At 48.0% G+C, this 16,844-nt stretch overlaps 1 protein-coding gene across 1 annotated transcript; it reads left to right on the plus strand.

Moving 5' to 3' along the window:
* Positions 1-4,281: 4,281 nt before the first annotated feature.
* LOC124481841 (AP-2 complex subunit alpha-2) lies at positions 4,282-15,131 on the plus strand. Its single transcript, XM_047042095.1, has 22 exons — positions 4,282-5,221; positions 6,268-6,336; positions 7,158-7,300; positions 7,485-7,678; positions 7,788-7,917; positions 8,037-8,138; positions 8,312-8,420; positions 8,505-8,655; positions 8,794-8,962; positions 9,087-9,224; positions 9,657-9,839; positions 10,088-10,185; positions 10,382-10,613; positions 10,729-10,905; positions 11,693-11,850; positions 11,960-12,042; positions 12,399-12,488; positions 12,902-13,025; positions 13,125-13,241; positions 13,572-13,641; positions 13,729-13,863; positions 14,080-15,131. The coding sequence occupies exons 1-22, from the start codon at positions 5,155-5,157 to the stop codon at positions 14,155-14,157; spliced, it is 2,817 nt and encodes a 938-aa protein (XP_046898051.1). The 5' UTR covers positions 4,282-5,154; the 3' UTR covers positions 14,158-15,131.
* The last annotated feature ends 1,713 nt before the right edge of the window (positions 15,132-16,844 follow it).

Consider the following 16,844-nt stretch of genomic DNA (forward strand, 5'->3'; position numbering starts at 1 on the left):
CCAATGGTCGCATTCCGCCTTTCAAAGAGCACAAACAAACACCGAGTAGAGACCTTGACATTTATAATCACTCGTGTGTGGTGTCTATGTTGGAGCGTTGTTATAAAGATGGTGACAGAAGAGACCAAAGGTGAACGTGAAAGCACCACCGGTTGCCGATTAAACACCGATGACAGACACTGGACACATATCTGCCCCCGCTATTGGCGGTGGGAGCTCCGGGGGGGTTGTACCCGCATCATAAAGATGCTCATTAACAGAGGCCATATCAATAATGAGCTGGATATTATGAGCAACACCTCTGTTTACAAGCTCACGCTACCTTACAGTTGTAAATAATGAGGCTTTCCTTTTGGAAAGTAAAAAAACGCAGCACATGACTAATACTATATTCAGATCTTCTCACGCAACCTCCAATTTCACTGTTGTTCAATCTCAAAGTCAGCAACTCTGACCATCAGACAGACTGACGTACACAAGGTCATTATTGCACGTAAACCTACCCGACCCGCTGATTTAGTGAGGCCAATTCCAATCAATGTGCATTGAAAGTTTTAGCCGGATTAGTGGAAGGAAAAGAACAGTAGGGGGGGGGGGGGGGGGGGGGGGGGGGGGGGGGGGGGGGGGACTGTACGACGTCAGACAGTACGACGTCAGTGAGATATGTACGTGGACCCTTGCAGTTTGGCAACTTATTGAGGTAAGGATGATATAGGCCTATGCGCTTAGTCATAGGAATTAGCCTATACGCATATTAATGCATTTCCCAACATGCCTGAACGTTTTCCAAAACGTTGTTTTCACACGGTAGGCCTGTACATAGATGAATAGTTTTGATAGCGCCCCAAATAGGCTCTAGCCAATTAAGACAGTGCCTGCCTATAAAAGAACTCTGATGGTTAGATAATGGTTTCTAACGTTGTCATGTGTCCAACAGCTGGAAAACATCATCATATCAGCTTCATGGTTAGCCTATCCGGCAGAGCCTCAATTATCCTCTGTCCATTAGTCTCCAATGCTGCTACTGAACATCCTGTCGGATGGAGACACAAAATGAGACCTGGTGCTTCAAATACAGTTACTGTTGGAGCAGAGTCCATCAACATACTGTCTAATGTAATTGCAGATGACAGATCCAAATCTTTAGCTGCTGCTCAAACATAAACACAGGGCAATGAATGGCACAGTTGGTGAAATATATAGGCAACTTTTATATATAGCCTGGGTCTGATGACGTTTTTGGTCTCTGGATCAGTTATTTAGTTTACTGTTACTTCAGATTCAGTCTGTTTCCATGCAGAACAGTCTAGGCCTTAATTATTGCAGCTTGGTCTGTTATTGCCTCAAGAAGCTATTTTGTTGAAGGTTTGTTGTTTGATAAGGCACGGCTTTGTCTCAGGTGGGATCTGTTTGTCTTGTGTCTCATGAATCTTTCTCACTGCAGGGATTGTAATCCTAATAGGCTAGGCTACTCTATTCTGTAAAACACGTTGTCTAAGTATTCTTCCTGTAACTTGAATTGTGATAACCCCTTTCTCTCTCTTACTGTGATGCTCTGAGATGTAGAGATTGGAGAGTGGGATTAAGGCAGCATATGAGATTGACTTAATCTGTGTCCCCTCATCTCCTCCACAGGGGCGCACTAACCAAGCTGATCCGTGAGTCACTGCATGTAGAAGCTCTGACCTTCACATCAACTTAATCAGATAGTCTGTACTTTTTCCAAATGCTTTCGAAAATACCATAAGACGCATGTTCAGTGGTCATTCATTGAAGCAGGAATTAAACTGGTAACTTCTCATAATGTATATATGTTTTGTTTACCAAACTGGGGTTAGCTAGCTAGAATTGACTTGGTTGAAATAGGATCACATCAGATGCATCGTCATGTACTGTGAATAGACATTGAGGAGAAAAGGTACATTTACCAAACTGGCATATGGCATATACTGTTGGTGGTTAAAGATGATTGTAACTACGTCCATTGATAGACTAATAAATTAACGAGTTAGTTAGTAGGCTAACTCATTAACTAACTAACTCTAAGCTCGTCTCTGTCATGGCCACAGCCGTGCCCCCGTTGTTTTGGATTTTCCCTGCCCTATTGTCTTCACCTGTGTCTCGTTCAGTGGTTTGTCTCGTTAGTTTTATTGTGTCCACCTGTGTCTTGTTTGGTTCTGTGTATTTAGGTTCCTGTTTTGTGTCCAGTATTTGTCTTGTCATTACCCCCGTTATGTGAGTACCCTGTCTGTGTTCCTGTTTAAAAAAAATAAACCCCCTTGTTTGATTATGCCTGCTGACTCTCCTGCATTTGGGTCCTACCCAACCTCTTGCCGTGTCAGTCTCATAAAAAAAATGCATATCAAATATAATTTAATAACAAATCAATAACGAATTACAAATGAACTCTGAGCAAACATAAGTGCCCATGGTAATAGTCTGGACATTCAATTGGTAATTTGCTCGACAACAGACTTATCTGTAACATCGATGCTGAGCTTGTGGGAGAGCACAGTAGAAATTGGACTCAATTTTTATATTTTTTTATATTTTTCTTCGCTATGAACATGAACACCTGGTGTGGTCTTCTGCTGCTGTAGCCCATCTGCTTCAAGGTTCGATGTGTTGTGCGTTCAGAGATGGTATTCTGCATAACTTGGTTGTAACGAATGGTTATTTGAGTTACTGTTGCCTTTCTATCATCTCGAACCAATCTGTCCTGATTCTCCCCTGACCTCTGACATCAACAAGGCATCTTCGTCCACACAACTGCCACTTTCTGGATAGTTTCTTTTACGGACCATTCTCTGTAAATCTTAGAGAAGTGTTGTGTGTGAAAATCCCGGTAGATCAGCAGTTTCTGAAATACTCAGACCAGCCCGTCTGGCACCAAAAACCATGCCACGTTCAAAGTCACTTGATCCCCTTTCTTCACCATTCTGATGCTTGGTTTGAACTTCTGCAAGTTGTCTTGACCACTTCTACATAATTAAATACATTAAGTTGCTGCCATGTGATTGGCTGATAAGCTATTTGTGTTAACAAGCAATTTAACAGGCGTACCTAATAAAGTGGCCAGTGACAGCAGATATCAAATAAAAAGTACAAACAATTGTTTCATGCCTTGTTTCAACATTTAACAAGTCTAAGGCACTTCGTATCCACATTCCACATGACTAAGGAAAATGTCATGTGCTTTCCATTCCCAGCCCTGCCTAATGTTTCTGTAAACTCCTTATCACCCTGAATATGTTTAATCTATGCTGAATTAGCTGCCTTACTTCTGTCACTTCCTTGTATAATCAGGGTGTAGGTAAAGCATTTCTAGTGTTAAAGACCAATGTCCAGAAGGCGGATATTTTGTCCAAATGGAATATCAAATGAATATTAAATGTCAAGAGAGCAGATATTTCTTGTCCAGATGTAACATCACACTGTCAAGTTGTGGGTGCAGGTAGGACCCAACTGCAGGAGATGCAGGCAGGACTACAAGAACCAAGGTTTATTCTTAAAATGCAGCAAACAGGCAGGGTACTCACACTTTCAAGAGATGACAAGACAAGGACTGGACACAAACAGGAACTAGATGTCAGCCTTGGACACTGGCCATTCATTTGATACTGTATCTGGACTAAACGTCAGCCTTCTGAACACAGTCCATTCATTTGATGTTAAACCTGATCATGAAAAGTCAGCTTCATTTAGCCAGCATTTGTTGCATCATGTGTGTACAAGTTGTATTGTGATTGACACTGTAAGACTGCATTGGACAGTGTTTTACCATTCACGTGAGTCAGTCAGTGGACTCACGCAAACAAACATTCAATTCTTGAATGTGCCCGTGGCTCAGTTTGTTAGGATGTAGCATCTACAATACAAGGGTTAGTTGTTCAATCCCAATTAATGCAGACATTTTATGATTCCTTTGTTTGCAGTGAAGTGTAACTCTACTACGTCAATTTTAAATACATTTAGCTTTAGTTTGTTAGTTTGGACACTGGCCATTCATTTGATGTTATATCTGGACAAGAAACATTTTCTTTCCTGACATTTGATATTCATTTGATATTATATCTGGACAAGAAACATTTTCTTTCCTGACATTTGATATTCATTTGATATTATATCTGGACAAAATGACAGCCTTCTGGACACTGGCCATAGATTAGGTATTACATTCCAATTACTTGGACTGCAAGCCAAAAGTATGACAGGATTTACACTGAAAAGCAAATTACAACAATAGCCACAATTAACTTAATCATACTAAAGAGACATACAATAATTGTTTAAAGACACACGATATGCAGGAAATACACACAAGTATGTAACAGGTGTGAATGGCTTATAAAAGCCATGTGACATAAAAATAACAAATGAAAAACAATATACACAATACATTGATTCTGCTGATTCCGGAGGATGAAACTGGGCCTAATGTAACTGCTTCAGGTGTTCAATGAAGTCTGCTCGCAAATTGACATAGCGCTAAGCCACTCCCTAAAAAAACAAATTGTCCAATCATACTACAGTAACCGTTACTATGCGCGAAGACCGAACAAGCCATTTCGTCAGGCGCATTGAAACGCATTGTAAAATTTGCAGCAGATAAGTTAAAATATTTCTAAAAGTAAAACAGTAATACAGGATGGTGAAACACTGTGTGTGGGGTACCAGTAATACAGACACCAGGTATGCTGAAAGATTGGAGGGAGAAGTCGTTTTTGTTCCTTTTCCAAAGCCGAAAACTAATGTATGCGATGGATAAGGCTCTGTCAATACCATCAAAGACCAGTATTGTTCGTGCACTGCAGGGAAAATCCTTATTCTGCTACATTACAACATTAAATCTCCAAAGACCGTGATGCAAAGTGATAAGCAGCTGTCCATACGCCAGCGTTGAACTAGCCAACTGTCTGACACCTAAACACGCAAACTTGCAACCACTGGGGTTGGCTCGTTAGTCACCAGTGAATTCTTCTTCCCTGACGTTCACTCCTCAAAGCTGCGGACGGGGAGTGTGTGTGTATCTGTCCACCCCATTAGCTCAAACTAGCCGCACTAGTTTCAATTGCCTGTAAAATAAAGTTTGCTGTGTGTTCTCTCTCTCTGTCTGGCAGAAAAAGGAAAAACTTAAAATATCGTGTGGATAAAATGCCTGCAGTCTCTAAAGGAGATGGAATGCGTGGCCTCGCTGTTTTCATCTCTGACATTAGGAACTGTGAGTTATCCTGACTTTTCTGAACAAGACAAATTAGCAAGATAGCTAGTTTGAAGTCTAGCTAACACTAACTAGCTGTCAATAATCGTGTGGAAATCTGGCGACCAAACACGATAACTGTATCGCTAACAATCATAATCTATTGATTCCAAGTCAATTCATAGACATTAAGTAGACGTTGTTACAAACGTCTAAGCCTAAAATAGCAAGCTAGCTAGCTAGGCTACAGCTAACTAGCGAGACAACAACACTACCAGTTAGCTAGACTAGTAGTAGCCTACTTGTACATTGCCTGCTAATATTAAATGTACTTAATGTAGACTAGTTATCTAGGCAGCTAGCGGGACAACTAGTAGACTCCACAAAAGTGATCTGGTGGATTGTACCTTCATAGGTTGCAATCTAGAAGTGCATTTGCCAAGCTATCTCATAGTTATTGGAAAAGCTCGCTAGCGAACTGTCTTCCTTAGCAAACAGCAAGATAGATCGCGTGTATTCGTAGTAAAAGGGCGTGGGTCAGGAAATAGGCTCAGTAAGGTAGCTTCACACAAGCCACGTACCCGGGTTACTTTCCAGAAAAGAATCTAGTTTGCTATCTACAATGTATTTAAGGCCATGTGTACATGACCGATTGGTGTTTAGTCTGACTGGGCTTCGACATGTCTGTCTTATTGGGTTGTGTGTTGGAAACCTTTCACCCAGAGCCATGGAAATGTGAATGTGCTCCGTGTGCAAATGAGAGTCTATTTCCAGCACTTGTATTTTCCCTGTCTTAGTCAACAGCGGGACAGTGAAGGTTACCAGCCTTTCACTGACCATAGATCCACATTGCCCAGTACAGCCCCAATGATCCTAGTTAGCTAGTTAATCAGCTGTCTGTATCATTTTCATGACTGCCCTCCTGACCTAAATAAAGAATTGGGACTTGGTTCTGGAGGACTCATCAGTTTAAGTTCACTGTGGGTGAATGCCCTTTTTATAGACTAACTAGGTTTACTTCAGTCCAAACAGTCAAGTACCAACTCACTTTTGATGCTTTGTACCAGGTAAAAGTAAAGAGGCAGAGATCAAGAGAATAAATAAAGAGCTGGCCAACATCCGGTCCAAATTTAAGGGTAAGTATTAAAAAAAAAATGTTTTGATAGAATTTATACTTAATTTGATTGGATGCATTTTAAGTGGCCTCATTGTATAATTATCATTCATGGTGAGTTTAAGTTTCCCAATCACGTCACGTAACTATGGTTTTAGATATTTTGTTGTTAACTATTTGGCTGGAGTCATATGAGGACAGGGATAGAGAGAACTTGTATATAAAAAAAATGAGGAGGTGGTATGGAAGTAGTTATGCGACACAGCAGGTTAGCAAGCAGGAATGCTCTCCCCTTTACCACAGCAACTTCCTGTGGATCTTACTCACTTGTTCTGCATCTCTCCATGACACACACACACACACACACACACACACACACACAGTCTTTATGATGTAGCCTAATCTTCAATAAACAGCCCCTACTAATCCCAATCATGAGACAAGAGTCCCATACACAGATGTAGGGAGGATCATGTCAAGTCAAGCAAGCCCTACACACATGCACACATACACACACACACACACACACACACACACTTACATCCCCACAATGCTGTCTTACTTATTGTAGCTTAACATTGTTGGCTTTCCTCACAGCAACAAAAGCTAGAGTGCTGGCTGTTATCAGTTTCCTTGCTGGAGGTGCTGACTCAGCTCTGCTTTATTACCACACTGGCTCTTTGTTCCACTCTCCCATAGGCCCTTGTTCACTCTCCCCGAGACCTGACATGACTTATCTCGTCACTTCTCATCATTTCCATGTCCCATCTTCCTGTGAAGTCTGTTGAAATCGACAAAGGCTGTTCCCTTATTGTCCTCTGTGTGTGGCTGTGCCTGCTGCAGGAGACAAGGCTCTGGATGGCTACAGTAAGAAGAAGTATGTCTGCAAGCTCCTCTTCATCTTCCTCCTGGGACATGACATTGACTTCGGCCACATGGAAGCTGTTAACCTGCTCAGCTCCAACAAATACACAGAGAAGCAGATTGTGAGTTCTCGCTGTGGCCTGCAGAGGGCGATCTAGCACTACCTGTATCTTGCAAATGTAGCAGTTTTCTCTCTCTCACGCTCGCCCTATCCCCTACACACATCAAACAATACAAATCAATTCAACCAACACAATGTCGTGTCACATGACCAGCTTTTGACCAATCCCCTCTTTCCCCCCCCAGGGCTATCTGTTCATCTCCGTGCTGGTCAACTCCAACAGCGACCTGATTAGTCTGATCAATAACGGCATCAAGAACGACCTGTCCAGCAGGAACCCCACCTTCATCAACCTGGCGCTGCACTGCATCGCCAACGTGGGCAGCAGGGAGATGGCCGAGGCCTTCGCCGCCGACATCCCCCGAATCCTGGTGGCTGGGTATGCAGGCCGCCCTCCCGGGGGGGTGCTGCCGCCCGGACACGGGCGCACACGCGGGCTTGTGTGTGTGTGTGTGGAGTAAGACCTGTGTTTTCTCTGTGCGTTCCAGGGACAGCATGGACAGTGTGAAACAAAGCGCCGCCCTGTGTCTCCTGCGTCTCAACAGGACGTCCCCTGACCTGGTCCCCATGGGGGAGTGGACGGCACGCGTGGTGCACCTGCTCAACGACCAGCATCTGGTAAAGAGAGAGAGGGGAGGGGGGGGTCACTGGGGTGGGTGATGGGGATGATCCTGTGCTGATGTTGGGTGCTGACGTCGCGGTGCGTTGTTTGTGACGTGACGATGACCTGTCCTCAGGGCGTGGTGACGGCAGCCACCAGCCTCATCACCACTCTGGCCCAGAAGAGCCCTGACGACTTCAAAACCTCCGTCTCCCTGGCTGTCGCCAGGCTCAGCAGGGTAGGGCTGTGCTCGAGGTCTATGTGTCGGACCTATCTACAGGCCTGTTTGTCTGCCTCTCTGTCTGTCTCCCAGTCTCTCTTGTTGTTGACTTGTAAACATTGCCTATTGTCTTTGTTTTTCAATGTAGTCTGTCCACCATTGATTCTAACTGACATCGATGATGTTTGCAGATTGTGACCTCGGCCTCCACAGACCTGCAGGACTACACCTACTACTTTGTAGCAGCTCCCTGGCTGTCAGTCAAGCTGCTCAGACTGCTGCAGTGCTACCCACCCCCTGGTAAGGAGCCCTGGGGTGTGTGTGTGTGGGGGGGGGGGGGTTGCCTCTGGTGCGTTAGCCTGTGTAACCGTCTGGTGCCCACAGAGGACGGGGCGATCCGGGCGCGTCTGGTGGAGTGTCTGGAGAGCATCCTGAACAAGGCCCAGGAGCCGCCCAAGTCCAAGAAGGTGCAGCACTCCAACGCCAAGAACGCCGTGCTGTTTGAAGCCATCAGCCTCATCATCCACCACGACAGGTCCGCTGTCTCTGTCTCTCTCTCTCTGTCTGTCTCTGTCTGTCTGTCTCTCTCTCTCTCTCTCTCTCTCTCTCTCTCCTCACACACACCCACTTTCCCTCACACACGGCGTCCCCTAATCTGTCCGTGTGTTCCCAGTGAGCCCACCCTGCTGGTGCGAGCCTGTAACCAGCTGGGTCAGTTCCTGCAGCACCGGGAGACCAACCTGCGCTACCTGGCCCTGGAGAGCATGTGCACGCTGGCCAGCTCCGAGTTCTCCCACGAGGCCGTCAAGACCCACATCGAGACGGTCATCAGCGCCCTGAAGGTAGGGCTCGCACGCCCGGCCCCCAGAGGCCCCCAGAGGCCCCCTCCCCCGCGCACGGCGCTCTCAGCACCCGTGTGCGCGCTGATGCCTCACGCTCGTTCGTGTGTGTGTGTGTGTGTTGCAGACAGAGAGAGACGTGAGCGTGCGTCAGCGGGCCGTGGACCTGCTCTACGCCATGTGCGACCGCAGCAACTCCAAGCAGATCGTGGCGGAGATGCTGAGCTACCTGGAGACGGCCGACTACTCCATCAGGGAGGAGATCGTGAGTGTCGCCCTCCACCCCCCCTGCCCCACCAGCCACGCAGGAACACTCTTATACCCGCTACCAAGCCTGTATTATGTTGTTGCATTATTTGTTCTATGCTAAACCCGCTCAATGCTAAGGTCCCATGATGTACTCTGTAAACCCCGTCTCGGTCCCTCCTTTGTTGACCCTACATTTACATTATGCGTTTATACAAAGCGACGTACTATAAATAGTGCACGTAAAGTCTGGGAATGGCTCAATTGGATGAGATGATCAGCGTGTGGTCGTTTGCCAGCTGAATGTAGGTGCAGCAGATAATCAAGGACTAGAAAAAGAACCGTTCAAATGGCATCCCAGAAGTGAGTGTAGCTGGAACCGTCTGTACACGGCCACACACGCCACGAGCCGTCTACTGCATCTCAAGACCCAGCGTTGCGTGCTCGCCAGGTGCTGAAGGTGGCCATCCTGGCCGAGAAGTACGCGGTGGACTACACCTGGTACGTGGACACCATCCTGAGCCTCATCCGCATGGCCGGGGACTACGTCAGCGAGGAGGTGTGGTACCGCGTCATCCAGATCGTCATCAACCGCGACGACGTCCAGGGCTACGCGGCCAAGACCGTCTTCGAGGTGAGGGGGCCGCGGGGGAGGGGAGGGGGCCGAGGGGGAGGGGATGGGGCCGTGGGGGAGGGGAGGGGGCCGTGGGGGGGGGAGGGGGCCGTGGGGGGGAGGGGGCCGTGGGGGGGGGGGGGGGGGGGGGGCCGTGGTGACGGAGAGCTGAGGAGAGGATGGAACATTATGAGATGGACGATTGATGACAATGAGATGATCTGATCGTCTGTTGTTTTGAATTGTCCTCTTCCCCTCCACCCCCCCAGGCGCTGCAGGCTCCAGCCTGCCATGAGAACCTGGTCAAGGTTGGGGGATACATCCTAGGAGAGTTTGGCAACCTGATCGCTGGAGACGCCAGGTCCAGGTGAGGGGTCTGTGTGTGTGTCTGTGTCTCTCTGTCTGACTGTGTGTGTGTTTGTCTGTGTGTGTTCGGGTACAGAAGGAGTTTCCAGGGCCTCTGTGTTGGGTGTGATTCAGTCTCGTTCCTCTCCCATTCTCTTTCTCATTTTCTCTCTCTCGTCCGCCCCTCCTCTCTCCCCCCTCCCTCCCAACCCCCCCAGTCCTCTGGTCCAGTTCAACCTGCTCCACTCCAAGTTCCACCTGTGCTCCGTGCCCACGCGGGCCCTGCTGCTGTCGGCCTACATCAAGTTCATCAACCTGTTCCCGGAGGTGAAGGGCACCATCCAGGAGGTGCTGAAGTCCGACAGCCAGCTGCGCAACGCCGACGTGGAGCTCCAGCAGCGGGCGGTGGAGTACCTCCGACTCAGCTGCATCGCCAGCACCGACATCCTGGTCAGGCTCCCCCCTCCCGCCAGCTCTCCCCGTCTGTCCCCCCCTTTTTCGATAGCCCCATAACACCCCCCCCCTCCCCTTACATCTCCGCCCCCTCCTCCTCCTCCCCCCGCAGGCCACGGTCCTGGAGGAGATGCCCCCCTTCCCCGAGCGGGAGTCCTCCATCCTGGCCAAGCTGAAGAGAAAGAAAGGCCCCGGGGTGACCCTGCCCGACCTGGAGGACCAGCGCAAGGAGCGCGGCGCCAACGTCAACGGGGGCTCGGAGCACGCCGCCAGCAACTCCGCTGCCACGGTACAGCAGCGCCGTCGCCGACGCCGCGCGCTGTCACCCACTGTTTTGGTTTTATGGATTTGCTCGATGATTCGAGTTCCTCGATGGGATCGAGTTCTCTTTTTAAAGAGGCGACGAAATATCCCGTCTGCCTCGCGTCTTTGACCGTCTGCTACATACTATCCACTGTGTCCTGCCCACTATCTGCTGGGTGCTATCTACTGCCTACTCTGTGAACCCTTTCCTCTGTCCATCAGCCCTCTCCTCCTGAATCTGCTGCTGACCTCTTGACCGCGGCTCCAACGCCGACCAACCGGCCACGCCCAGTCTCCTCCTCTCTCCTGCAGCCGATGCTCTCCTCCCTCACCCCCCTCTCCTCCCTCTCTCCCCTCACCCCCCTCTCCTCCCTCTCTCCCCTCACCCCCCTCTCCTCCCTCTCCCCCCTCACCCCCCTCTCCTCCTTCGCTCACCAGGGCACGGCTGCTACCATGTCGGCCACTGCTGCTGGGCCAGTCTTCCAGGTTCTGTGTGCCACATGTGTGCTGTGTCACTGTAACCTCTACTGGTGAACTAGCACCCCTGTCACCCTTACTAACGTGTTAGCTAGTACGAGACCGTTAGTTCACTGGTGCCAATGTGACCCTGCTAACGGGTACCCCTTCCTCTTAACCTGATATAGAGAGCATGCTTCCTTAAAGAGTGGTCATCCCGTTTGAGATGCCACGTCCTCGCCTCGCAGTCGCACATCAGCCCGTGTTTCTACTCCCCGGTCCAGTGTGCTAACGACTCGACCTCTCCTCTCCCTTAGGTGTCCCCCTCCACCTCCACAGACCTGCTGGGCCTGGCCAGCCCCGCGCCCTCCACCGGCGGCAGCCTGCTGGTGGACGTCTTCTCCGAGCTCCACGCCCCGGAGCAGGCCAGCGCGGAAGCCCCAGCTCCCCCCGTGGCAGATGACAACTTCTCCAGGTGAGCCAGGAGAGAAGGGAGGGGGGTTGGACGTGACAGCAAACCCCTAAAACGATGCGACGCCGTGTAACACACGGGTTTTGGGTGTCTCCTGTTTTTGTCTCCTCAGGTTTGTGTGCAAGAACAACGGGGTTCTGTATGAGAACCAGCTGCTGCAGATTGGCCTGAAGTCTGAATACAGACAGAACCTGGGTATGTAGCAGGTTTGACCACTGGTGCTTCCACACCTGGTTGCTCTCTCTAGCAGCGCAGCTTATACTACATTCAGGACATGCGAGTTGGACAGTGATAACAGACCAGGCTCTTCCCTTGTCTTCTCTTCTCTCCTTTCACTCCTCCTTTCCTTCTGTCTACTCTCTTTCTCCCTTTTCTCTGTTCTTTTGTCTCCTCTCTCTCTCTCCCTCTCTTTCTCTCTCACTCACCTCTTTCCTTCTCTTGACTCTCTTCTGTTGTCTCTCTCTCTTACCCAATACTCTCCCTTCCCTCCCCCCCCCCCCTTCTCTTTGTCTTCATGTCATCTCTTTCCCTATGTGCTGTCTCTCCCCCAGGACGGATGTACGTGTTCTTTGGCAACAAGACGTCCACTCAGTTCCTGAACTTCTCTGCTTCTGTGTTGTGCCAGGAACCTCTGCACTCTCATATCCTCCCTGGCTGTTGACTCATGTCTATGTGTGTGCATTCTGGGGTGTGTGTAGGTTATGCAATTGTTTGTTGTTTCAGGCCTGAAAATAGGTGCGTGTAGGGTCAGTTGTGGGTGGATTTTTGGGGAATTTTGTTGTCTCGCTACATGTACCAAGTATTTTGTAAAGTAATTGCCGAAACCAAGTCGACACCTTTTCCAGCTCTGAAAATGAAATTTCTAAAGTAGAAAAGCCAATTAACCTTAAAAAGTCGGAAAATGAATCCAGAAATTCTATTGTTTATGGTCTAATCAAAGTCATGACTCTACAGTCATCTTGCCAGGCCTAGTAGTGTGTGTGCGTCTTTGTCTGGGTGTGTCTGGGTGTGTGCGTGTGCACGTCGACAGTGTTTCCTTAGCGCCCTCCGTCACAACTGAACATCCAGGCCAAGCCGGCCGACCCCACCGTGGAGGGAGGGGCCCAGCTGCAGCAGACCCTCAACATCGAGTGTGTGTCCGACTTTGTTGACGCTCCGGTGCTCAACATCCAGTTCAGGTATCCCAACGCCTCACCCTCCTTTGTACTGGTTCACACCATTTCCTTTTTGCCTTTTAGTGTGTGTGTGTTCTAAGTGTGTTTGTGTGTTCTCCTCAGGTACGGCGGAACACTCCAGAAGATGGCTGTGAAGCTGCCCATCACTCTCAACAAGTTCCTCCAGCCCACCGAGATGGTGTCACAGGACTTTTTCCAGCGTTGGAAACAACTTGGAGCGTAAGACACCTCTTCCCAGAACACCAAACTCTTTCTCGGAACTCCCAGCAGACAACATTTAATCGACAGGGTTGGCCTCTCACACGCACACATAAACACGGTATCGTTGTTGCAAATATTGGTCTTAACAGTTTGCTTTGTCACCATAGACTGAGTCATCCTCTTAAATATGGGTGCGCGTTCAAGTCAATATTAAGAGTGTAATGTCAACACCATGTTCTTAGTCATTCGATTGACACCCCTGGTTCTAAAGTGACAAAGCACATAAATCCTTCATCCACGATTAAGTGTTCGATGTCTCTCTCCTGTCTGTCATTCCGTCTTCCCCAGCCCTCAGCAGGAGGTGCAGAAGATCTTCAAATCCAAACACTCGATGGACACGGAGGTCACCAAAGCGAAGGTGGGGTCTCCTCTGTTCAGGGTAGGTCTGCTGGTGCTGTTCCCCTGACCTGTTAGTGACTGGCAGCTTGTGTGTCCTGTCCCCCAGATCATTGGGTTCGGTGCTGCCCTGCTGGACGGGGTGGATCCCAACCCCTCCAACTTTGTGGGAGCCGGAGTGATCCACACTAAGACCACGCAGGTGGGCTGCCTGCTTCGACTGGAACCCAACACACAGGCACAGGTAGGCCCACATCCTGTCCCTCTACTTACTGGTGTGCCATTTGTCTGTGTGTCTGTGTTACTTACCTTTCCGTGTTTAATGACTGCTCTCTCTTTCTCTCTCTCTCCCCCTCTATGTCTCTCTCTCTCTCGCTCCCTCTCCCCCTCTATTTCTCTCCCTCTCTCTCCCCCCCCCCCCTTCCTCTCCCCCTCTGTCTCTCTCTCGCTCCCTCTTCAGATGTACCGTCTGACACTACGGACCAGCCGCGACACAGTGTCCCAGAGGCTGTGTGACCTGCTGTCTGAACAGTTCTGAGAGTCCCAGTGCTCCAGTCTTCACCTCCACACTCCCCACGCCCCACCCTCCCTTCCTACCTCTCCACCAGCCCTGCTCTCCCCTGTCACTCCACCTCCAACAAGCCCTAGTGAACCATTGACTTGTTGGATGTTGGATCCCAAACAAATCGAATGTGCCCCGTCCCCATCCCCCCGTCCCCATCCCCCCCGGAGGTTCAGTGTACAGTGTAAATTCTTTTTTTATATTTGACATATTATAAATGTATATCAAATTATTTTCTTTTTGGTTTTTCACTCAGCTTTACTAATATTTCACCGCTTTTGATCCATTATGTAGCTTGGCTGTAAACTGGTGCACAGCCAGGCTGCTGAACAAGAGGTCTGAGTGTCTAGACAGATCACCTGTGACAGTGCTGTGGTTGGATCTTACACTCACTCCCTCACAAAGCAAGCCTTATTCAAGTGATCGAACTGGATCTGCCAGGAAACTAAGAACTAAGTGGTTTAATCCTAACCTCTTAACCCACCTAGTCCCCAAACCCTCCTAGTCCCCCAACCCTCCCCACCTCCCAGTCGCCTACATCCTGCCTTAACCAAAGTTGCCCTCGGTCCCAATGTAGCAGAATGTTCCCAAATGTTTTAAGGAAACCTGAACCATAATGGGAGCCAGCCTGACGGCCTTCCTATGTCTTTGGTGTCGGGTGGCATGTAGCTGGAGTATCCACAGTCGTAGGACTCCGTTAGCCCCAGGGGAGCTCCAGACCCTGTGAGCCCAGGGGATCTCTGTCCGGGTGTAAACCGCTAGGTCCACTAAATGCTAGCTACATCTCTACACGCTGCTAGCTCCATGACTAGCCCGCCTGCTACACTGCTACAGGTGGCTAGTAACTACATCACTGCCACACCTCTCTGTGCCTTCTAGTGGTTAAACCATATATCAACTGCTTTCAATCATATGACAGGTTTTGCCAAATAAAGTTGATTGTGTCACTTGTCGACTGTGTTAACTGTCATGATTACCACATATCAAAGAGGTGTGCTTTGAGTTATAGATTCAATGTGTCATAAGAAATTATGTACACTGGCCTTAGTAGGTAATGAAAACCTTCTCTGTTGATCCTCTGTGTGGACTCTTTTGGCCACCAGATAGAGCTGTTTTTATGCCCAGCTAGATCAGGGTGGAAGGATTGTCTCAGAGAGCTGGTGCGTCATAATGCCTTCCACTCCTCCACCACCACTCCTCTTCCACCACTAGATATTAAGACAAATGATGATACACTATCACACAATATAAGAAAGTTGAAAGAGTAGAAAGAGTTATGTTTTAATGCTACGTAAATGGAAGCCATATTTAGCAAGGGTGGTTGGGTGGTTGAGCTGATACTACCTTTTAATACTGGAGTGTAGAAGTGAAATCTTATTTTGATAGTTTGATGGTGAGCCAGCCAACATTTTTGTATCCATCATTAATCTTTTAGTGGGTGTTTAAAGTGACCTTACCTGCAGTCTTACAAGAGCTGGTAACATGAATGTGCCAACTAATCTTCATACGTATTCATATGTACAGACAAAGCCCAGCTCAGGAGGGATTGAGGATGAGAGACATTTGGACAGGTTGTCGGGGCTCTGTGTCTCCATCTCGTAATTGCTCATTCCTTCGTCTACTCCAGCTCCATTGTGAGGCCAGCCTTACTGGCACTGAGAAAAGATGATGAGATAAGATCCAGAGTTAGAACTTGGTTTTCATCACCACATCTCAGTTTCCACTTTCAGTTTTGCTTGATTATATTTTTGGTTATACATTGCCTTTACTGGTTTAGTGAACTATTCACTATTGGCCTTCTCCAGGGAACATGTTTTTGTACATACATTATGTAACAGTTTTTAATAATACATTTCTGCTTTTAACATATGTTTGATACTGTACCACCAATCCATCACCATCAATAATATGTAACTCCATGAAATAGACAACATAGCCTCAACATGTTTCCTCCAAGGGTCCTTGAAGACTGAATTTGAGTCCCTCATCTGCATTCCACACAGCTCCTCCCCAACCGGACCTGGGTTTGAGACCACACCCCCTGTGGCTTCCATGTTCGTCAGCACCCCTCCTGTTTGTTAAACACAGCTCTCCCTGCCACACAATGCCCAGGTGCATGGCTATCAGCCTCAAATGATAGCATGACAAGCGTGATAACACCTGCCACTTCTTATCTCTGCTGAGGAGGTAACCTAGGGAGACCAGAACATATCATTACATTAACAAATTAATTACATTTTCAGAAGAACGTATGTGTGCTTTAGCTTATAATGATAATACTACATGTTAATAATGACCATAGCCTTACCATTAACACTCCTTTAATTAGTGGGATCTTTTACCAATATTATAAGTGAGAGTGCCCATATTTTATTAACATGCTTGCCATTGCCACATCTAGGCATGTTCACATTGTCTTTCTCCCTCCATCCCTTCATTTCATGAACTGCCCCTTGTTGTCTTTCTGACAGTCCATCTTTCATTCAATTTCAAGAACAAGTATTTTGTCCATTTTAAACTTATTTTTATCTCATACACTCTCAATTTAAAATGAGCATTTTTATGTATTTATTACTTATCATGGAGGACCTAAATGCAGGAAGAGTCTGGCAGGATTCAAACAACAAATGTCTTCAATCATCAAAATCTCTGGACACAGAGAA

The sequence above is a fragment of the Hypomesus transpacificus genome, chromosome 19 (assembly GCF_021917145.1).
Source record: "Hypomesus transpacificus isolate Combined female chromosome 19, fHypTra1, whole genome shotgun sequence".
Lineage (NCBI taxonomy): Eukaryota > Metazoa > Chordata > Actinopteri > Osmeriformes > Osmeridae > Hypomesus > Hypomesus transpacificus.

Excerpts from the sequence above, each read along its gene's own strand:
- LOC124481841 (XM_047042095.1), top strand. The coding sequence starts at position 5,155 with ATGCCTGCAGTCTCTAAAGGAGATGGAATGCGTGGCCTCGCTGTTTTC. Across the intron at positions 8,421-8,504 it reads GCAGTGCTACCCACCCCCTG|AGGACGGGGCGATCCGGGCG; the intron begins GTAAGGAGCCCT and ends TGGTGCCCACAG. Across the intron at positions 10,614-10,728 it reads TCGCCAGCACCGACATCCTG|GCCACGGTCCTGGAGGAGAT; the intron begins GTCAGGCTCCCC and ends CTCCCCCCGCAG.